The sequence below is a fragment of the Lytechinus variegatus genome, chromosome 6 (genome assembly GCF_018143015.1).
Source record: "Lytechinus variegatus isolate NC3 chromosome 6, Lvar_3.0, whole genome shotgun sequence".
Lineage (NCBI taxonomy): Eukaryota > Metazoa > Echinodermata > Echinoidea > Temnopleuroida > Toxopneustidae > Lytechinus > Lytechinus variegatus.
In genome coordinates this window covers 28,166,749-28,191,138 of record NC_054745.1, presented here as the reverse complement: position 1 = coordinate 28,191,138, position 24,390 = coordinate 28,166,749, and the positions used below count along the sequence as shown (strand labels likewise).

General features: G+C 37.5%; 1 protein-coding gene across 1 annotated transcript in view; it reads left to right on the top strand.

The window, feature by feature from the left end:
• The window catches only part of LOC121417682 (titin-like), a 68,763-nt gene that overhangs the window by 35,921 nt on the left and 8,452 nt on the right, over positions 1-24,390 (top strand). Inside the window, exons 4-5 of the mRNA XM_041611415.1 lie at positions 21,391-21,398; positions 22,323-23,427. Coding sequence (XP_041467349.1) covers positions 21,391-21,398; positions 22,323-23,427 — 1,113 coding nt within the window. The remainder of the gene's footprint in view (positions 1-21,390; positions 21,399-22,322; positions 23,428-24,390) is intronic.

Sequence of the window (24,390 nt, the reverse complement as noted above, 5' to 3'; positions counted from 1 at the left end):
GGAGGGTTTGACATTAGGTATTCCTGGGGAGCATTTGAGTTTCACTGCAAATAGTTATAAGCTATTGAAATCCTTGTATCTGATTGGCTCTGAACATATTCAAGTGATATTGCCATTGCCCCAGGAATTGCTTCTCTGGACTCTTTTCTTTTGTACAAGCACCACTTGTTTACATTGACCATGGACCTGGGGGATTCTTCATAAGGATATTTCGTAAAGTACCGGATGACCTGAATACATGTTGTTAGGATCTCATTCTCCTGAAGACGACAAGAACACACTTGTCGAAATGTCGAGATTGGGTGGTCCTTTTCAGGACCAACACTTGCCCAAGAAAGATGCATGGTGTGCCGTGAAATCTACTACACCACTACTCATTCACCTACATAGTAATACAATATTTAGCACAAGAAAGGGTCATCAGTCATTCGTAAATCCATTTTAAATTACAGCTTTATGAAACACCCACCTGGGGCCCGTTGCATAAAACTTTTTACCTGAGAAAACTCAGGTTGTTTTTACCAGAGTTTTTGCCCTGTGTTAAAGTCATTGGCAGAAATCAGACTAACCTTAGTTTTCACTTTTTACCTGAGTTTTCTCAGGTAAAAAGTTTCATGCAACGGGCCCCAGGTCCAACAGTTGTTGAGGGAAAAAAAAGAAAGAAAAAATCCCATAACTTTTTTGAGGAATGTTTATTGTGAGAAACAGACACGATATACTTCGAATGAATTACCCAGATGATCATTGGGACTTTGTCACGTTGAGTTAAAGAGCTTTTGTACTTGACAAGATATCTTCATTGTACCACTTGGTGTTTCTTGTGGGCATATTCAAGCAGGGTACATCTTACAAAAGATGTACACATAGGAATCATCGTCAAGAAAGGCAGCCAAGCGGAATCACTTTGTGCAGTGTAGCCGTCACTAGAATGGAATTTAAACGGTGGTTGCTTGTGGCCCACAATCGGGAAAGATGACAACCGCCAATGCGAGACCTTGATTGAATGTTTATACGGATTCACTCAAATATGCATTTTGTAAACCATCATAGAATGATGTGGTCTGCACCGTATGTCTAGTGGTTTTCGTGATAACGGTTGCATTCATTGGGCTCTGCTAAGTTTCTGGGATGAGCAGAAGTCGACCAAACCTTGGTAGGAAGGTTCAGTGCAGGCTGTTTGATGTTTTTCCAGGCAATAGTTAAGAGATAATTAGTGGCAGTTACATATATTTTGTGACTGTATGGTCCAACAAATGTTGTTGAATGTGAGAAACAAACTGTGAGACAGATGTCATGAGTTGGACATCCAGGAAGTCTCCATTAGTATCAAGTAATTTTGGTCACTACTTCTACTCTAGTTTTGTGATGTTGACTTATCAAGGTAATTGGCCAGTGACATTCTAGGGTGCTTATGAGTTTTGTGTTGTACCAGATGGTCTTGGTTTCATCTTTAGCAACTTCTGACTAGCACTTGTAGCTCTTCTGTCCTTTTAGTCATCAGGTCCTGGAGCCAACTGAAGAAGTCTTGAGACAGTTCTGGGGAGTTGTTCAGCTGTAGTAGATATTTTGTTTATACAATGCTTTGACCGAAGGAAACACTAAATCCTTCTTGGCTGATCCGTTGATACTGTTCTAGTAGGATCCTTGGTTGATCTCCTGTTTGCATTTTAGGTGGCCCAAGTCCTGGATCTTGACCGAAACTCCTTGTGAACACTATTTCCTGACTGAAACTCCTTGTGAACACTGGTTTCAAGATCTTGTAGCAACAATCTTAACCACTTAGTGGAAGACTGAAAGATACTTCAAGTGGAGAAATCATTTGAATGGACAATAGTTCTAGACATATATGTTCATGACCTTTGTAAGGTGGCTTTGTAAAACTATCACGTGCCCTTTGGATTAAGTGAAGTTACCAATACTAAGGACAAATTATTCATCCATTTTGAATTATGGATAACCAAGTACAACATCTTGGAGATTTGCTTACATGCCATAATTGCTCAAAAAAGTAACCATTGCCAAATCCGTGCAACAAAAAAACATTCTTTTTGTAAAGTTGCAAGTCTGTACGACCAGGGAATTCCCTCCAACAGTTAGAACAACAACACCATCTTCATCAAGGTAAAATGTTGGAATACTTCTGATGATCCAGAAGCCGTTGGATTTTAGGAAACAATTATTCTCACGGATATTGCCATTGATACCCGGCATTTTAGAACTTGGAATACACCATTTAATGCATAAGAAGTATTGAGTATCATCACCGTTGTCAAAAGATACCAAACTTGAAACCATTGGATCTTATACTACATTTGTTCTTGGAATACCAATACTGGAATCTTACCTAGCAGTTCTGGAAAAGCTCTTATTTTTTCATTAGATTCTATGTATATGCACTCAATTATGTATAACTTTCATGGAGAATAATTCTACGTGACATAACTAAACCCTCTTGAAAAGATCTCGGCTTCATTATTTCTGACTCTGTTTTGTTTTGAGTACTTGAGAAACAAGTTGATATCGCCATGGCAACAAGTCCAGTGTTATCTTCTGTTACTGGGGTAAGTCTGTCAAAAATTAAATTTGACTTTTCAGAATTTTCAAAATTCCGAACAGCGATTATGATAAAGGTATACCAGTTTTTACAAATATGCCAAAGGCAGTTCTGTCCCTAAGCCCCAAAGTTTCTTTCTATCAAAAAGTTAAGTAAAAGTTGCCAATGTAAAAAGCCTTTGAGAGGTATGATCATGTACAAACTGAACTTTTAGAAGGAAATATCACATTTGTTTATGCTCCTTGATGATAGTAGCAATCATTCTTCCTGTTATTAAAGAAATGATCAGGGTCCCGTCTTACAAAGAGTTAAGATTGATCCGATCACCCTCAACCACATATATGGAAATCCATCAAGTCGTAATTTTTCTACAGGAAATTTGCACAATGTCGTTTATAAACAAAGAGAAGCACACTGAATTCTCAAAGAAATTACAACTGTATGAGTATACAGTACATATCTAGAAAATATTCTGAACAAACGTGCTTTTTAGATGTTGATGTTGCTGGCTTTCCATAGTTGTTGTTGATAGGATCAATCGTAGCTCTTTGTACGATGGTGCCCTGATCCTTACGAAAGCTACTTTGAACAGCTCTTGTTTATATGAAGTTTCTATAAACATAATGTAATTCCTCCATGGCATATTGAATGCTTGATGATGGATAGATACCTTATACATGTATACAGAAATAACTTCTAAAAAGAATGGGAAATGAAGAAGATTTACTCTTAATATATATGGTCCTTAGAATATAAATGAACATAGGGCTCTTTGGATATTATGATTTAATAATAGGCAATTATATAGCGCCATCTATCTAGAAACAATCTATTCCGAGGCGCATTGTTGTTATTATTACCCCGGCTTTAGCTCTAGCTGCCTTTCAGCGTTCGTGCATTCAAGGAATTAATTCACCTCACCTGGGTCAATTGCAGCACAGTGTGGATAAATTTCTTGCTGAGGGAAATCACGCCATGGCTGGGATTCAAACCCACCACCTCTTGTTTCAAAGGCGAGAGTCAGAACCACTAGACCATGACACGCCCACTATATAGATTATCAGCTGATTGCTGCATTATATTTTGAGCATCTGATTTTACTTTAGATTTTGCAACGTATATATAATTTGATGAACCTATAGGCCTATCATTTACCTCATTTTAACTCCAAACAGGAAGACCAAGAAATGTTGGTCAACACATTCTTTGTCATCCTGTTTGAAGTTAAAAAAGGGAATGAAGTAAAATCTGAAGAATCATTATTTTAAAAACCCTGTCACAAATCTATCTGAGGTATTTGAACATAACACTGAAATTTTATGTTAAAATAACCAACAAGTTGTAAACACCATATGGCATTATGGTAACAACAATGGGCGTTGCATTTGCACCATGAATTTAACTCTGGTGTAAAATGATTGGTATTTGTCCTCTGTTAATACTCACTGGTGTAGTTTTGACACCAATGTTTTATTGCAGGAAATCATTTCATCTTGTAAAACATGCCTGCACGTTTATTGGACTTTATATTCATTTCATTTTATAATAAGTCGTGACATTTATCTGCCTTAAAAGTACACAGATTTGATGCACAAACCGATACATCACAGCATGAGCATATCTTTGTGGGTTGGGCATTCTGTTATCATATAAGTCATATGAACTTGCCCAAGGAAATGATTTGAAAAGAAACAGAGTAATCTAAAGATTGTATTCATTCAGGAACTATGGAACCAAAAGAATTTAAGATTGTATTTAGATCAGGAACTATCAAATTGCACTCTTCCGTGACATACAAAGCAGAATATAGAATAGTCTGTAGATTCATACTTCATATTGCGAAAAAGATTGATTTATAATTTTAATAGCAAATTTGAGTAAAGCCCCGATGATTGTCAGGTTGCTGCAGTTTATGGGGAACTACCAGTTTACAAAAACATTGGACACAAAGTCACCAATCATTACAAACCTTGTATACATAACTTTTCACCAAACACAAACCTTATACCCTATACACAGCATGTTACCATTCATTACACACCTTATACCGTACCCTGTTACCAACTATTGGAAACCTTATAACCCTGTACACCGCCTGTTACCAATCATTACAAACCTTATGCTCTATACACAGTCTGTTACTAATCATTACACATTATAACCTATCCATTGCATGTTACCAATCATTACAAAACCTTATACACAACAAGTTACCAATCATTACACACCGTATACCCTGTACACAAGCTGAAAACAAATAATTGCAAACCTTATACCCTGTACACAGCCTGTTACCAATGATTACAATCCTTATACCCTATACACAGCCTGTTACCAATCACTACAAACCTTATAACCTATACATAGCTTGTTACCAATCATTACAAACCCCATACACAGTCTGTTACCAATAATTTCAAATCTTATAACCCTGTACACTGCATGTTACTAATCATTACAAAACTTTATACCCTATGCACAAGTTACCAATCATTACAAACCTTATACCCTGCACACAGCATGTTGCCAATCAATACAATCCTTATACCCTATACACAGCCTGTTATCAATCATTAGAAATCCTTATACCCTATACACAGCCTGTTACTATTCATTACAAGCTGTTTAACCCTGTACACTGCCTGTTATCAATCATTACAAACCTTATACCTATACACAGCCTGTTAACGATTATTACAATCATTATACCCTATACACAGCATGTTGCCAATCATTGCAAACCTATACCCTATACACAGCCTATTATAAATCACTACAAACCTTATACCATATACACAGCCTATTATCAATCATTACAAACCCTTATCCCCTACACACAGTCTGTTACTTATCATTACACACCTTATACCCTCTTATACAACTTGTTACCAATCATTACAAACCTTATAACCTGTACACAGTCTGTTAGCAATCATTACAAACATTATAACCCTGTACACCACCTGCTAGCAATCATTAAAAGCCTTATATTCTATTCACAGATTGTTACCAACTATTATAAACCTTATAACCTCTAACCAATGATTACAAACCTTATACCCTATACACAGCTTATTACCAATTACCATTATAAACCGTATACCATGATTTCAAACCTTATACCCTATACACAGCTTGTTACAAGTCAATACAAACATTATACCCTGTTAGTTTTACCAGGCGTTACCAACCTTATATTTTTCAGGCATAGTCCTAGGTAAGGCTGTGCTGATTGGTGTAGCGACATTGATGGAAATAAATTCAGATCTTCAATCAGTTGAACTTCAAATTCCCTTTTTTCATGTTCTAGTTTAATACTTCCCTGTTTTAGTTGTGCACTGCTGTGACCATGGCGGTACGCAGCGAGGGGGGGGGGGCACTTCCCCTCAGAAATTATGAAAACCTACATTATGTACTGAAAATTTTCAAAGAATTCACCATAAAAGTGCACAAAGTTCTTCATTTCGAATTTAGAAATGCAAAAGCATCCCCCTGACAAGCTTGATTTCTTTGATCGTTCACTTATGAGTTTCTTCAATTTGTGTGTGTGTGTGTCTTGCCCCCTAGAAATGAAATTTCTGCCTACCGCCATGACTCTCATGCCAGGTGTGAACCTAATTTCAATGAGTGTTTGGGTGACCTTTGACCTCTGTATTGTTTTCTGTGACCACAAGAGGAGGAAGGATATTTAGAAGAGATGAATACTAAAGAATTGATAATGGTTTAATCTTTCCTGTAGACAAACATTTATTCAAAGCCCATTATAAGACAGGAAGTCATACACGATATCAGCGGAGGCCACTTTTCAGACGAAAACCTGACTTGGTTGCTGGCAAAGAGTAGAGAGAAAAGAAACAAGAATAAACAAAGATTCAGTGAGACAAGACATCAACACTGTTACAAAGGCAGAATGTCTATTGACAACTTATAACAGACCTCTTGTAATTTATATGAGGCAAACCTAATGCTGAATCCATTCATGTGTTTTCTGCAGAACAGTGTCCAAATTATTCTGTTGTCAATTATGTTTAACCTGTTGCTTGTATTTTCAGTAAGGGTATGAAACTTAGCACTGATTTGGAGGGAGGGGGGGGAGGTCCGTGCTTTAATGCAACCTAAGAAAGAAAGAGAGAGAACGACAGAGCATGCAAGAGTCAGAACTGGAAGATACAATTGTGGGCAGGGTCCTCTGAAAAGTAGCTCTGGACTAGTCCGGACTATTCTGGTACTAGTACTTGACCTTTCACCAATGTGTGTGCACCCGTGAATTCACAAAAGGGGTGCCGAGTTGGCCTAGAAAAGCAGAGCACTTCCTGATCAGCTTTTGGGCCATAAGTCCACCGAGGAGAGGAGAATAATTGCCAATTCAAACACAATGAGGCGGAAAAATTAGGTCCAAACAAAGCTTCATTGATGTAAGAAAGTCAGTCACCTAACTCTGGGTTCAAGGGATCCAATATCATAGTATACAATTAATGCACATTTATGAGTGTGTTATGACGATGCAGCACACTCGAGGGTATTTACAATTATGCGAAAGCAAGAGGCGCTTGCGCCGAGTGCTTTTGCATCATATTGTGAATGCCCGAGAGTTGCTCGCATCGTCACTAACATCACGAATCTTAAAATGTGCATTAATTGTTTTATAAAACGGGTCGGCAAAATGATTTTTTCATGGAAATCTTGTTCAAATCCCTCCAACTTGTGTACGATCGCACAGACGTACGAAGAGATCACAAGACTGTCAATTATGACATCACAGGCGTATCTACTATGTGCGCCTAAGTAAGCGCATCAAAATCCTAGCCAGCCTCTTTACTGGAACTAATGCTGCACAAAAATTGCACGGTGTTGCACAAAAAATGCACAGTGCTGCACGAAAAATGCACGACTGGAAGGTTGCGCATAATTAAAGCATGAACACGTGACTTGAATACGCACTCACCATTGGCTACATCCTTGAACCCGTTTTATAATAGTGAATAATGGATTTTATTTTGTAAGAGATTTTGCAATGTTTGGCAACTTTGGAAATTTTCTAAGAAACTATTCAAATTCAATTCCTTTCAATTTTGTAAAGTTCATTTCAAATCAATTCAGTTCAGTTTTCTTTATTTTGATTCAAAAGTAAAAGAAAAGAGTTGCAGCAAACAGCTATTTCATGAGAAAGTCTTTTAAATCAAGGTTGATTGCCACAATATTATCATAGATCTAGTACACTGTAATGAGCTGAACATTGAGAAATCATGAAATCTTAATAGCTGAAAACAGATAAAAAGGCATATGTGGGACAGTGTATTCATGTTGCTTGGAAGAATACTCAACATATGATGAAATGTGCTAATTTTGCTCATTTCTCAGCAATTTCAGTTTTTTTTTTCCAAAGCCAATTGACACATATTTTTTATTCATACATACAAACACTTGGGTGGTCATTTTTCATGCGTGTTTCATATTTTGACCTAGAATCTAGGCATTCTAAATACATCTTTTATCATGAAAATCAAAGCGAAAACTATTTGATATTCAGATCTGAAAAAATTGTTCGAACTCATTTTGAGATTGTTACCAGAAATGACATATATATTTAATTTGATTAGATAAGTTTGATTGAATTTCTTTTTCATTTCAATTTAATTTATTTTATTTTTCATTTCATTTTATTTATTTCATTTTATTTTATCTTATTGTATCTTCTTTTATTTTATTTTATCTTTTTTATAATTTTATTGATAAAGTGTTTTCTTTTTAAGAGGTGTGGACTGCATGTAATTGGTAATAATGACATAGCAGAGTACCTAAGCTTTGATTTTAAATTAGAAATCCACATCGATCCTGAAAACTTTGAATGATATCAAACATTTTCTATATGTGTACGAGATTCTCAGATTTTCACAAACCACTTTTGTCTTTTATTATTTTCTCAGTGAACTTTATCTGGTCATTTCTGTTAGTTTTACCCCTTCCAGGACACCATAGCTAAACTTCCGAAGGAAAGCGATAATCTCTTCCCTATTTTCATGAGCAAAATTTGGAAAAGATAATGGCCCATTTGGCACGTAATCTACTCCAAAAGGAAGTATTTCATTAATAGGAAGAAGTTGGGAGAAAGACTGCATTTGATAAGCCCTGCATGAATTTGTTAAATGGATTGATTTTGTCAAAAGAGGAAAATAAATGAATTTAATTAAATATAGAAAAAAGGGTTTTGACAGAAAGAAACATGTTCTAATAGTACAAAACATTTACAGCATGCTAATATGGGTTTTTCTTTAGTGCACTCTTTTGTGTTAAAACTAGGTATTTAAATGAAATGGGCATAATAAATTTTGAAAATCAGTAAAGAGTGAATTATGAAACAACATCATTTGTTTATTAATGCTAGATCGGGCGCTCGAGCATTCAATTTCTTCCTACATGGTACCCATTCACCTCACCTGGGTCGAGTACGGCACAATATGGATAAATTTCTTGCTGAAGGAAATTACGCCATGGCTCGGATTCGAACCCACGATCCTCTGTTTCTAAGTCAGAAGACTAATCCACTGGGCCACAACACTCCACACTGAATGACTACTGTATTGGATTAAATTTGTTTATGAAGCTTTGATCAATCCTTGGTTGACCTTAAGAATTGCAATTATGATTAATTATTGTTCATCAACAAGTGTGTATTGATACAAGACTAGCACAGCTACAACTTATTACCTTCAGTACATTAGGCCCAGTCTGATACTTGAACCTTTATATTCAGACCAATTTCCCTCATCAGAGGGTTTGCATGGCAAACCACCCCCTTCTCCTTGTGAGGGGGGGGGGGAGGATGAAAGCGCAGACTAAAATTTGAAACTAAATTGTACCATGTCGGGGGTGAAGGCTAGATGTCAAACTCCCTGTCTGTACAGCCGGCCACAGGGGGGGTTGTTGTTTTTATTTGGCAACCAGTCAATTTGACTATTTTCACCATCATGAATATTATATTAACGTTTTATTTCTTTAAAAAAATTAATATAATGAAGTAAAATTCTTTTTCTTTTTCGTTTCTTTGTTTTTTTCTTTCTCTCTTTTCTTTAAAAAAAAAATAACTTAGGATATCCACTAGGATTTAAAGTCGAGTAGGTGTGTCTCACAATTTAAAACCAGGGCTTTTACTGAAAATATGTTATATAGGCCTACTAGTATGCAAGTATGAAGGAGATGACAGAGAAAGAAATGAGGAAAATCACAGTTCATTTTGAATGTAGTCTCCCTTCTTCAGACTCTACATTATGCACAATGCAAATTGCGAAATCCAAAGGTTTGTGCTGGCCGACCGGCGGTGGTTGGGGGGGGGTCTTCAAATGTTCAGGAAAAAAATTTGAGAAATATCGTGGGCTCCATCTGTGTCAATATACCCATGACCTTTCATGACCTTACTGCAAAGTCGGATAAAGACAATATTTCCTCCCATTCAAGTCATACAATGACAATGACAGACTGGTCGACTCTGCAGAAACATTCATGTTTTATCTTCTTATTTTATGTTTCTCATAAGGTAGACTGTACATTTTTTTTTACCTATATAAGTTGAATGATAGCTTAACTTGACGTATTATTATTTCAGACCAGAATATGCAAAATCAGTGTTTGTAATGATCTTTTAAGTCTAAATAATGCAGCAGTCAAATTTTCCCTACGATATCGGTACGGCCAGTCGAAAACAGCAGATTTATTTACTTTTATTCCCCCCATCTACATGTAGCTGGAACAAAAATGCTAAAACGGCTGTTTTCGACTCATTGTACGCACTGCCACCATGTGATTCATGTTTGTGTATTGAATCATGTTTCTGGCTTGAAGTCGCATAAACGCAGCCTAATACCCTTTTCATAAACCTATCCTCCAATTAGCCGCCTAAGAGTAATGCGGATAATTCAATAAAAATTGCGTTCATAAACTCCGAAAATAAGCCGTATTATTTTTACGAGCGCCCGTCCTGAAAAAGGCGAATAATCGTCATGACAACTAGACACGCCCCCTCCGATGCGGTTGTGTTGGAAAAGGGTGACCTTGTGACCGCACCATGGCAATTATCCGCATTATTTGGAAATGCGTTCATAAACTCAAAATCTTGTCCCGATGCTGCTATTATGCGGATAATAGCAGCATCAAAATAATGCGGATAACTCTTGTCCTCCTCCAATTTTTACGACCAAATTATGCTGCTATTAGCCGCATAATTGGGTTTATGAAAGGGGTATCAGTTTGCTAGTTACTGTGATTGGTAGTGGTTTATTTTCAGTTGGTCTAATTACCAACTCTTCTACTATCGTTTGGTCTACCATCATTTCATCCACTATCCATTTCGTCTAATAACCAGTTGGTCTAATGGTCATTTTGTTCAAAATACCATTTGCACAATATATTGGACTATGGTAAGTGTTAATTGGCCTAAATAATTGAAAAGATAAAATGGGTATTAGACCAACTGGTTAAAAGACAGAATGGTCGTAGATTACCTTGTGATTAGATGAAGTGATTATTGGACCAAATGGATATTGACCCAAATGGTTGTTAGACGAAATGTTGATGGATGGAATGGCATCTGACCAAATGAATGTAGACCATGTGATGAGTGAACGAGTTGGCTGTAGGCGAATTGGCACTTTACATTGTCAGTCGATACCTTTCCGTAGTGCACTTCCATCCTTGTGCAATACTGTAACTCTTGGAAAGGTACCCTGTAATTGTTACCAATGCCCTCGAAAATGTGTATGATTATACAGTGCATCCCAGAAAAAAGGAAACCTTGGGGGCATTTCATGAAAGGAATTGTCTGACGTTAATCCGACAAGTCCCATTTTATCCCACAGTTACCATAGGAACAGTGCCTCTCAGCTAATGAAAATCATAGAAAGATGTCAGATCTGACAACTTGTCGGATGAAAATACTGATGAACGCTCCCCAGGACTCCCATGTCTTTTTTCCTAAAGGATAATGAATTGTTATATTTTACGTACATCATCATACAAGTTAATGATTCTTCTGTATTTTGATACCTACTCCACACGTTAATGAACAAGACCGGGTGGGCGTTTCATAAAGATGTTCGTAAGTTAAGAAGGACTGGTGATCCTTTCATTTGGTAAACTATATACACCATTGGCAATGGTTTAGCGTGTAAGAAAGGTTCACCAGTCTTTCTAAAAGTCGCTCTTAACTAAAGAACAACGTTATGAAACGGCCCCCGGTTTGAAATTTCAATGTCAAAATTAGGTTGCGCACGCAGAAAAGTTGAACAAGATTGGTTCGTGACGCGACGACCCTGCTTATTCAACGACTGGCTCATCTCTCTTAAGCATTCTCTGTTAAGACTAAGTTTCTCTCACAGACCCCTGAAATGAGAGTGGATTCAGATTGAGTTTCTGCGCAAATCATATCTGACGTGCCTCAATATTTAGTTTTTGTAATCTGCCATGCGCAAACAATTTGCTAAGATGTTGGTCTCACAGTGAGGATGATATTCCTCTCTTACATGTACCATGAATATCAAATTTAGAATAAAAAACATTTAGTAATCATGAAATCTGTCTCTGAAAACTGGTTTCCTTTTTTGTGGGACACACTGTATACTAGTACCTCGTTGGTGTTGTGTGAACGCTCTCATAGTGAGGATAATATTCTAATCTTACATGTACCATAAATATCAAATTTAGAATAAAAAACATATATAATAATCATGAAATCTGTCTCTGAAAACGGGTTTCCTTTTTTGTGGGACACACTGTATACAAGTACCTCGTTGGTGTTGTGTGATCGTTGTCATAGTGCGCTTCCAGGATCTCTGCTACCCACTCAGTTGTATCTGAAAAAATATACTCTCTGTGACTGGGCGCTATATATTTTATCATCTGTTTCCGATACTCCTATCTGAATTCACATATTTATCCCACCTCAGTGAACTTCATTGTCAATACCAACTTTCCTTTCCCTGACAGAAGGAGGATTCTGACTTCTTGTTTTCACTGTCAAAAGGACACAAGGGACTAAATGACAAACTATAGCTTTTCTTTCACTTTCAATAGGAGGTATTTGACATGTATAGATTAATAACTTTCCTTTCATTGTTAAAAGAATATGTCTGTCTTCATGTAAATTACTTTCTCTTCTTTCACTATTAGAATGACATAGGTAACTTTATGTCAATCCTAGTTTCCTCTTACTGACAGAAGGACCTTACTGTCTCTGTCAAAACTCAAGACATGATTTTTCTGTCACTGGGTTTTTGGTGTGTGCGTGTAATCCCAACTTCATGGGGAAGTAACAAATTGATGCTGAGGTTTGAGGTTCAAGCCCTGGTCATTGCTTTGGGATGATGATGTTGAAACTAAGCCCCACCCCCGTCCAGTTCATTTGACACTCTTATCATTCATATTCATAGTTGTCTTTGAATAGTAACTAAAACAGTTTTATTCACCAGCAGTACTCAATAAGGGAAGGGAAAGAGCACGGTCATTAAATATATGATGTAAAGCAAATTTTGACATCTTTGGCTAACCTTAATTTTAGACCATGGTATTACTTAACCGGGGGTCCATTGTAGAAAGAGTTGCTTTTTTTAAAGTAAAAAAAATCAATCGTAAGTCCCAGATGCGCACTGTTGATTGGTAGAAAATCAAGTTGTGAATGATTTTTAGAGTTGAAGTTGATCGCAACAATTTCTGCAACGGGCCCCAGGATCTCAGAATTTGGTCATTGGGTTCATCTTCTTCCATTGCTTGAATACTCCTCAGTGAGTGGAGAATGTAGGCCTAGGCCTACTTGTACTGTGTGTAGATACGACAGAGTACAATGACCGGGTCAAAACCTTCAAAGTCTTTATAGAAATTGACATTTTATTGAAGCATTGTATACTAAAGGGATAATGTCTATTACTCTCCCCGGGGAGTGGGCAGTGTGCATGGTTGTACTCCTGTTATTGTGATAGGGAGTAATATGACAACAGTAAGCAACCTTTGTTTTATTCTGTTTGAGTTTTATTTCCTCAACATTGTGCTCTTTATGTTGGCCTCTTGATGACTTTTTTTTAGATTTACAAGTTCTTAAATTTGTCCTGACAATATTTACAAAATTATACAAGCACAAGTATTACAGTTTCTTCAAAAGCCCATAATTTGTATAAAAATATGAATGAAGTAAATAGTACAAGGCTTTATATGAACAAGATCGATCAATTATCTCCAGTGTGAATGATCTTTCTATTATTTCTAGTGTAAATGGCCTTCCTATCTTACCCCAAAACTCGGTCATCAAGATTTCTTTTCCTGCCTTTTCCTAAAACAATGTTTTGCTTTTCCTTTTGTTTTCACTACGATAACACTTAACCTAAAGCTAGTAAAGTTTCTCTCTTTCCTTTCCTCTGGCTCTTACTCCCTCTCTCCATCTCTTTACCCTACTCTCCAGCTCTTGCCTTGTCTCTCTTTCCTTTGATGTACACATTGTGTTTTCTTCCTGTCATTCATAATAGCTGAAAACACCCACACCCTCACACACACCCACACCCACAACCTTTTTTTTTTTTGATTTATTTTCTTCCTCTTTCAAAACAAAAAGTTGACAATCACAATTCATATAAATAAAGATTCTTTGCATGTATACAATCAATAAACAATCAAACAAATAAATATATCAATATCAATGAGATTACAAATATTTAAAAAATGATTACGAATGAAATCAAACAGCCAAATTTCTCTTCTATAACAATGTGAAACATTTTTTTTGTGAAAGAAAAAAAATTACCTCAATACTTATATCATGTTAATATCACAATTATGTCAAATCAAATAAACTACTTTTTTATGAAACTCTACAAATCTTTAAGAGGAAGGTTACCTATATATAATCTTTCACTCACCCACGCACCGCACCTTACCTGCACACACTCAACTGTACACACACACACAAATCCATGACCACAGCCACACCCATCCCCAACACCCAGACACCACACATACATGCACTCGGCCTCACACAATCAAACCCTCAGCTATACACCCACACAGGCACTCCCACACACATGTATAAACATACTCTCACTCACACCCTTATTTCTAAAAAGTTAAACCTGATCAACTTTCAACTCTTTGTCTCTGAGCAATCCACGGGGACTCCAGAATTAGATGAAAATAAAATTTTCACGTGATATGCACTGTAAAATTCCTTAAAGAGTGAATATTTTCACATTTTTTTTTACACATCTTGAGAATTCTGGATAGAAATCCATCAATTCATCTATATATCAAATAACTTAAGTTTTTTCTTAAATATCAATTGCATAAATAGAGGAAAGGAAAGAGAGAAATAGAAAGTATAGATATTTCCTCCAGATTTCGAATATTTTTCTCTGTTTTTATCTCTTTTCCTGTATATTCTTCTTTCTCCTTATATATAATTCTATATCTCTCTATACCTGGCATTCCTTCCTAACAATGTTTTAATACCATTTTATCGGTTTCGGTTTGATAGCTCTTTGACACAAGCCATAAACTCTCTTTTATTTCCTTACAACAATGTTTAGCTTTTCCTTTTGTTTTATCAGTCCTGGCACTTCACTTCACTGCCACCACCCCCCCCCCACCCCCCACCACGATATCACTGGCTCTATACACAAGGGCAGTGTCAAGATATCTTAATGTGGGGGGGGCTGCACACTGTATGTCATGTCATGTTTCCCTCAATTGAAAAAAGGGTAATATTATAATAATGATAATAGCTGATTTTATATAGCCCTTTTTGGCACAGGATACTGCAAAGTTCAAATATTACTACCCCAGCTGAAGCTGGAGCTACCTCTTAATGAGCAGCTCAGGGTAGCGTTTCATCAACATTTTTGTCCGACAAGTTGTCAGATCTGACATCTTTCCTTAATTTTGATTGGCTGAGAGTCACTGTTTCTATGGTAACTGTCGGATAAAAGGGAACTTGTCGGATAAAACGTCCGACAAGTCCTTTCATGAAATGCTCCCCAGGCTGCATTCAAGGGATTAGTTGGGACCCATTCACCTCACCTGGGTCAGGTGCAGCACAGTGTGGATAAATTTCTTGCTGAATGTGCATTACTTGACCCATGCCCTCTCTTTCTTAATGCTGTTCCTGCTTTTTCTTTCCTTTTTCTTCACTTCACTGTTTCTCCTTTTACCACTTGAAACAAAAAAATGGGGGGGGGTGTCACCCCTATGCCCTTTAGTGTCGCCCCTGGCTACATGCACATGTGCGCGTGTATAACTTCCTCTCCACAGAGCTGTCGGAGTACTTCCTTACAAATACAAGCATTTCAGCCATCTCTCTCATTCCGACTCTACCAGTCGTTAGGGGAGGTTGTGCTTTTGAGGAACTCCGACCGTTGTCCTTATTTGTGATTGATATTGGATATTTTCTTCACGGTTAGATCCAGGCTTGGTAAGAGTAAATTGATTTCTCATTTTTGAAGGTATCTTGGTCTAGTGGTTCTGTTTGGAGCCTTTCAATGATAGGGTCCTGGGTTTGAATCTCAAAGATGGATGAATTTCTCTCTGTAATGAATTCTTTGACCAAGGTTAAGTTGATGGGTACCTGGCAGAAATATTCATTCTTTGAAATAATTGTAGGCTAATGGTGATAATTTGCTAAAAGTATTCAGTCTAGTGGTTCTGTTTCTCTATTTTTCAATTAGAAGGTCATGGGTTTGAATCTCAAAGATGGATGAATTTCTCTCAGTGATGAATTCTTTGACCGAGGTTGAATTAATGGGTACCTGGCAGGAACATACATTTTTCAAAATTACTGTGGGTTAATGCAATGGTTATAACTTGCTAAAAGCATGAGGACTAGTGGTACTGTTTCTTGTCTTTTAATTATAAGGTCATGGGTTTGAATCCCCAAAGATGGGCCAATTCCCCTCAGCATTTAATTCATCGACCAATGTTAAGTTTGTGGGCACCGGGCAGGAACATCCATTCTTCAAAAATAATTGTAGGCTAATGCAAATGGTAATTTGCTAAAAAATCATGAGGTCTTGTGGTTCTGTTTCTTTTCGATCAGAAGGTCAATGGTTTGAATCCCAGCCATGGTTGAATTTTCCTCAGCAGTAAATTCATTGGCCAAGGCTGATTTAAATGGTATACCTGACAGAAATATTCATTCTCTGAAATGATTATTGACTTTAACAATGGTGATAATTTGCTAATATGAGGGTGGCCGAGTGCTTATGTTTCTTGCCCTTTATTCCGGGGTTGTGGGTTTGAATCCCAGCCATGGGGAAATTTCCCTCAGAATTTAATTCATCAATTTAGTGGGTACCTGACAGGAATATTCATTCTTTGAAATAGGCAATGGTGATAAGTTGCTAAAGGCATTTTGGTCTAGTGGACCCTTTTCTTGCCTTTCAATCAGGTTATGGGTTTGGATCCCAGTCACTGATGAATTTCAGCAGGGAATTCATCTACCAAGGTTAAAGTGAAGTTAAACTGGCTGAAATAACAATTCTTTGACATCATTGTGGGTCAATGCAATGGTGATAATTTGCTAAAAGCATGAAGTTTAGTGGTTCTGTGTCTTGACTTTCAATTAGAAGGTCATGGGTTTGAATCCCCAAAGATGGGCCAATTCCCCTCAGCATTTAATTCATCGACCAATGTTAAGTTGGTGGGTACTGGGCAGGATCATCCATTCTTTAGAAATAATTGTAGGCTAATGCAGTGGTGATAATTTGCTTAAAGCATGAGGTCTAGTGGTTCTGTTTCTTTTCAATCAGAAGGTCATTGGTTTGAATCCCAGCCATGGTTAAATTTCCCTCAGCAGTAAATTCATTGGCTGATTTAAATGGTATACCTGACAGAAATATTCATTCTCTGAAATGATAATTGACTTAAACAATGGTGATAATTTGCTAATAGGAGGGTGGTCGAGTGCTCATGTTTCTTGCCTTTTATTCCGGGGTTGTGGGTTTGAATCCCAGCCATGGGGAAATTTCCCTCAGAATTTAATTCATCAATTTAGTGGGTACCTGACAGGAATATTCATTCTTTGAAATAATTATGGACTTATAGGCAATGGTGATAAGTTGCTAAAGGCATTTTGGTCTAGTGGACCCTTTTCTTGCCTTTCAATCAGGTTATGGGTTTGGATCCCAGGCACTGATGAATTTCAGCAGGGAATTTATCAATCAAGGTTATAGTGAAGATAAACTGGCAGAAATAACACTTCTTTGACATCATTGTGGGTAAATGCAATGGTGATAATTTGCTAAAAGCATGAGGTTTAGTGGTTCTGTGTCTTGACTTTCAATTGGACGGTCCTGAGTTTGAACCCCCAAAGATGGTTGAATTTCCCTTGGTGGTGAATTCATTGGCCAAGGCTAATTTAATGGGTATACATGGCAGGAATATTCATTCTTTTAAATGATTATTGTCTTCATTATTGGCTTAAGCAACATTTGCTAAAAGAAGGGTGGTCTAGTGGTTATGGTTTGAGGGTTGTGGGTTAGAATCCCAGCCATAAGGGAATGTCCCTGAGCATTGAATTCATTGACAGAGGTTAAGTTAATGGGTACCTGGTAGGAACATTCATTCTTTGAAAGACTTAATTGTTTGTGGGGATAGGATTGAGGCAGTGGGGATTCTTATTGCCCTCTGCGCTTTGCAGAGTGGATTATGAGTGCTTTATATGTTGCATTAGTATTATCAGAATTATTGTTCAGAATCGATATCAGATATTCAATGCTCAAAACTGATATGAATTTCCCTTTCTTTCCTTGAATTTGCTTTGAAAGGTTGTGATAGCATTCAGTGCCTCTATGAAGGGACTATCTGCTGCCTCACTATTTTAATTGTAAATTTTTATTTTAGTGTGCAGTATATCAACAAATTTCGAACAGACCTTTTGAAACAATTCTTGAATTGCAATTACACAATTTAACCAGAATCCTTTGGCACATATTTTTTATTCATACAAACAGACACTTGCATGGGTGGACATTATATTGGATTCTGTAGAAGTCATTTTGAGATCGTTACCACAACTGCCATTTATAGCTAAGATAACTAGCTAAGATAATTAGCTATTGCTCCAAAATTTTGAATATTTTAAAGTCACTCTAACAAAACCAACTTATGATATGCCTCTCCAAATAACAATATTCTTGATTGCTCTGATGGGTGTCTCATAAAGCTGTTCATTAGTCTGTAAGTTACGTGACTTTATGAATGACTGGTGATCCACTCTTATAGGAACTACATCAATCGGAACTACATTTACCAATGAAAATCTGGTGTATATCATTTGGCACAAGAAAGGATCACTGGTCAGTCGCTTAAAGTTTATCTTTACTTGTGAACAACTTTATGGAAAACCCACCTGGTGGCCATTTCACAAAGCTGTTCGTGAGTTTAGAACAACTTAAAGAACGACTTGTTATCTTTCCTTGTGGTAAGTGATATTCACCATGAAGCGTTCATCGGTGATTGTAAGAAAGGATCACCAGTTGTTCGTAAAGTCGCTCTTAACTAATACGAACAGCTTTATGAAACACGCACCTGGGGCCCCGTTTCATAAAAAGTTGCAACTGTGGCAACTACCATGGTAATCTTGAATTTGATTGGCTGCTGAGCCCTGTTACCATGGTAGTTGCCATAGTGGCAAAGTTAAAACAGTTGCAAGTCCTTTATGAAATGGGGCCCTGGAGTCCAATTCATTGATGTGAGTGTACATGTAGCATTGCTATGAGAAGTGAGATGGGATAAACGATACACGGTCGGACCATATTAGTGTCAACTTGTAATGTACCTTGGCATTTGCCCAGCCGGCCATTACTGGTCCCACAGGTGCGTTTCTGTGTATGTTTGGGAGAGCATGGTAAACAGAAGAATCTCATATACATACTCTGTACATTTTTTATGTATTGCCCAATTGTTAACTTCTTGTTCTCTGATGGTGCCTTTATGCTTCCAATTTCAGGCCTAAATCTGGCATATGTTTATGGATTAAGTTCAAAACACAACTATGGACTGCCAGCAACGTCAGCATAAAATGCATGTTTGTCCCCCCAAAAAAATCTAGATATGATGTATACTTATAAATTCATCAATTTCTTGATAATTTGGTGTGTTCTCCTTTCTTTACAAAGGACATTTTGCACATTTCCTGTTATGACACTGTTGGATTTCCATAGAGTTATGATTGATTGGATCAATCTTATCTCTTTGTAAGATGGGGCTCTGTTTGGGGTATGATATTTAAAAATACAATGTTCTTTTTGATAAAGCATGTATCCCAACTTGATGCCTAATCCAGTGACCCATAACACGAAATGCTTAGCAATCATCGTACAACATTTTTTAATGATTGATTGCACTTGCTTCAATGTACAATTGATTGTGAAAATCAAAGTTGCAGTTAAAATCTCCATGTTACGGGACCTTGAGTTAATGTAGCTCTTTGAATCCAGCTTCAGAGCCAAAATTCGCCTAAAAAGGAGCCTAAATAGAACTCTGTGGAAGGGCAATTGTAATGAGTGCAGAACGTTCATTCTGCCTTTGTGAAGGAAGTGTAAACACACCCTGAATTTTTCATGGATATTATCTTGGACTTGTTGAATAATAATTTGATAATTGAATGAAATAATTTGATAATAATGTAGCCTCTTTCGAAACTGAATTACCCCATGCTAATTGTAATTATTTTCTACTTTGGTATTGCACCTTTATACTTCAGAGAAAAATCTCTAAGCGCTTTGCAAATACAGAAATACCATTATCAAGAACATAGAATCCTAGTTTGCCCTGCATACAATGTATTCCCTTTATCCACTCCCTGGAGAGCATTCCAACAAGAGTTTCCAAACTCATTTGCTAGACATACCACATAGGCTTCCACACTCTACCTGATACCCATTTAACATTTAACACCTGGGTGGAGAGTGGCAATGTGTAGATTGATGACTTGCCCAAGGACAGCAAAGGAAATACCCTGGACATTCCCTCTTTAAACTAGAAAAGCACTGTTTTAAAAGAATATGTGTCGATTAATAATTATCTTGAATTTAATACAGGTATGTTAATCAATGCACTATCATCTTCTTTTGAGAATCAGGAAGTGGTGTACGTGATATGCAACACATTCATGTGCTTGCATTATTCAAGTATGTTAGTTTGTGTATGGTTAATATCTTATTAGCAAAAATGACAAGGATATCTTTGCCATATCTTCTTCCTCTTTCTTTTCCTGGACTTCTTCATTTAAAGGGAGATGCAGATCTGCCAAGTAGTACTGGTTTTCAGCAATTAATACTGAAAAATGAGAAATACTTTCTTAAGTTTCACCTGTGGAATTTTTGTGAAAATACTGATTTTCTTACCAAATTAATGAATTTCAGCCTTTATATACAGAACTGTTCTTGATCAGGTTAGCATCTCTGGGGATGTTCGATCATGTTTGTCGGGGCTTTAAACCTGGAATATCATATGGTTTTGAAATAAATATCAAATTATTCTTTCTCTTCTATTGTGGGCGCATCGTGGTCTAGTGGTTCTGACTCTCGCCTTTCAAACAGAGGGTCTTGGGTTCGAATCCTAGCCATGGCGTGTTTTCCCTTAGCAAGAAATTTATCCACACTGTGCTGCTCTCGACCCAGGTGAGATGAATGGGTACCCGGCAGGATTATTTCCTTGAATGCACTGAGCGCCAATGTTGGTAGCTCAAGCTAAGGCCGGGGTAATAATAGCAGCGCTTTGTATCCTCAGGCAAAAAGCCCTTTATAAATCCAGCATTATTATTATTACATCATGTTAAGAATATTACTTCTTATCTATGCTTTCAGTGTGGTTGGTAGGTCTGCAATTCGGTACAATTTAGATCTTGCTCACAAATACATTCTTGTCAGAACTTTGCATCTGTCCAACTCTGTTTTTTTTTCCACCAAAGAAATCAACAAAGGCATGCATGGGAGGGGGAGAGGGGGAGGGTATTGTGTTAACCCTTCACAAGAGGAAAGTGCCCTGAATATATACAGCTTCCTTGAATGCTCGAGCGTCCGATCAGGGTAGCTGTGCTAAAGTCGGGGTAATAGTATGCAGTATTGCAGTGCTTAGAAATATTTGTATTAATCACTAGGTAAATGACTGCATATTGTATTATTACGTCACAACTTATATTTTTCTGTTTTTGTTATGGATCACCATGTGAACATATCTCTTCTGGACTACCATGTGAACCAGTCTATTGTGAATATAAAGTCAATAGGAAAAGGTGGAGCAAGAGTAGGGATTTCCTTAATAGTACAGTATTATGTAATACCTCAGAATAATCAATGTGAGAAAAGGGCTGATATGAATAAAGAGAAAAGTGCAATTGATGAGTTCAGAGGGAGAGATATAGAGAGTGGAAACAAAATAGAAAAAGAGATATATATAGTAATAAAGAGAGATTTTAAGATATTTGAGGGGGTGGGGGTGTAGACTGGAGATTGAGGTGTCGAGCAGGGAACAGCACAGACCCTGCAATTAATATTTGCATCTTGACAGGTATATAGGGTCTGTGTGTTGATGATCTTTTTTGTTAAATGGTGATTTTTCTTCAAACATCTGTCAAGAATTGAGATATGTTTTGTGTTTGCACTGATGTAATCTTTATTTAGTAGCATAAATAGGATGGCAAATACATATGCTGTTTAAGAGTCTATTATGAATCTATCATGGAATACTTTAAGAGAATCACTTTACGAATTGATTTTCTTTTTTTATCTTTCTTCAGATTTTCAAAGAATACTTGATGATGGATGGTGACGTCGCGAGAGAATCCAGCGGCAACGATGATTTTGAAATCATCGGAGGCGATTCTCCCGGATGCAGCAAGTCCGACGGAGACGGTGTGGTGGTCTCAGTTGAGGTTGACACCATTGCTAACGGCGATGACCTGTCAGCCTCCAAGCAACTTGATGGCGAAGAGTCCTCAGAGGTGAACGGATTAGGCCAGGGAGAGGAGGAAGGTGAGATAACCCATGCAAGGATAGGACAGGATGATGTCGAGGACAAGCCTAAGCAATCTGCAGAGGAATTGATGGAGGAACTTGGCATCACTATGGAGAGTGGTGACCAGGAAGATGAAGAGAGCAAGGTTAGTCCAGATGCAGGGGATGTCGTTGAGGAGGATCAGGTTTCTGCGACGACCATGAAGACAGAAGAAGCAAGCGTGTCTCTGGACGCCCTTGCAAAAGAAGAGGAGGCTGAGCCCACGACTGAGGCTGATGATGGAAGTCAGGAAAATGGTGTTTCCATTGAGGTAGAGCCTGTTGGCAAGGTAGAAGACACTCCAGAAACGCTAGAAGACAGTACTCCAGAAACACCTGATGACTCTCCCGCAGACACTGATGATGTCACAGACCCTACCCCTAAAGATGAAGTGCCTGAAGAAACTCCAGAAACACAAGAAGACACTCCAGAAACGAAAGAAGACAGTACTCCAGAAACACCAGAAGATTCTCCTGCAGATGCCGAAGCTGTTTCTGAACCTTCCCCTGAAGAGGTCACTGAGGATGCCCCTCAAGAGATTACAGAGGATACTCCCAAAGATGTTACTGAGGACAGTGCTAATGATCTTATAGAGGAAACTCCCAAAGACCCCGCTGAAGACACCCCCAAAGACATTCCAGATACGGAAGAAGATACCAACCAGGACTCGGCCGTTGATGTGAATCTAGACACATCTCAAGACACGTCTCATGATATATCTCAGGATATTAGTTTGGATGTTTCTCTCGACAAACCACAGGAGCTTGGTGAGGATGCACCAGCTTCTCAGGATGATGACCAAACCCTGACAGAACGGAGTTTAGATGAATCCCTCAACTCTGAGGAAGGTAGGTCACCACTTCCTTACAAATCTTTTCAGTCAAATGTTTCATAGGACATAACATTTTGAAGAGACAGTCTTTCCCCCTTTGCAGCATAAATCCTGGAACCTTCTGCTAATGATGATCTTCCATACTTGAAGGTAAACTTGTCTATAAAGATCGCCAAAGAGGTACAAGACATATATGGTATTTGAGAGTGGGTGGTCTTACTGAACAGGGTCATGTTTATAGTCTTTATAGACTAATGGTCTTTTTATACAGGTAATCAAGGAAAGCAGGTTTGACTGTACAACATTCATAAAATCCACAAGATTTGAAGTGGTTGTGTTAATATTCTCATGATTTTATCCAAGATCATAATTGTTGTCATCTGTAACAGTTGATTGAGTTCTGGTTGGGTCATACAAATTGTTGGAGCTCATGGTGTAGCTCATTATACCTCAGTCACATTTGCTCTACAGTGGTCGTACTGCGACTCAAAAACAGCCGTTTTAACATTTATTGTACCAGCTACAAATAGGTGGTTTGAATGAAAATGAATAAAATGGCTGTTTTCGATGTGAGTATTGGAAAAGTTTAATGGATTAATTTCTGATGGTCATACGATGCTTGAAAAGATAACTCAGCAATTAATGTCAACACCACGTTAGTAATATTAGATAAGATATCTGACCTAAAGAATCTAAAGAATAGTATGTTACCTTAAAAGAATGTTACAACGTACTGTAGAACAATCTACAGGATTGGTCGTAACATGTAGTAAACCTACCGGAAAAAAAGACGGTGTGAACAATATTTGTATCACCCTTCTCAGAACTCAATATTTCCTTTGAAGAACACAAAACCGACATAGTACTTGAATACCAGTATCAACGCTGATATTCGAACAAGGAAATAAAATACCATATCTCTGGTACGTATAGTTTAATTTCCACGCTTGTGATATTTGATGAATGTTGTCTAGTCAAG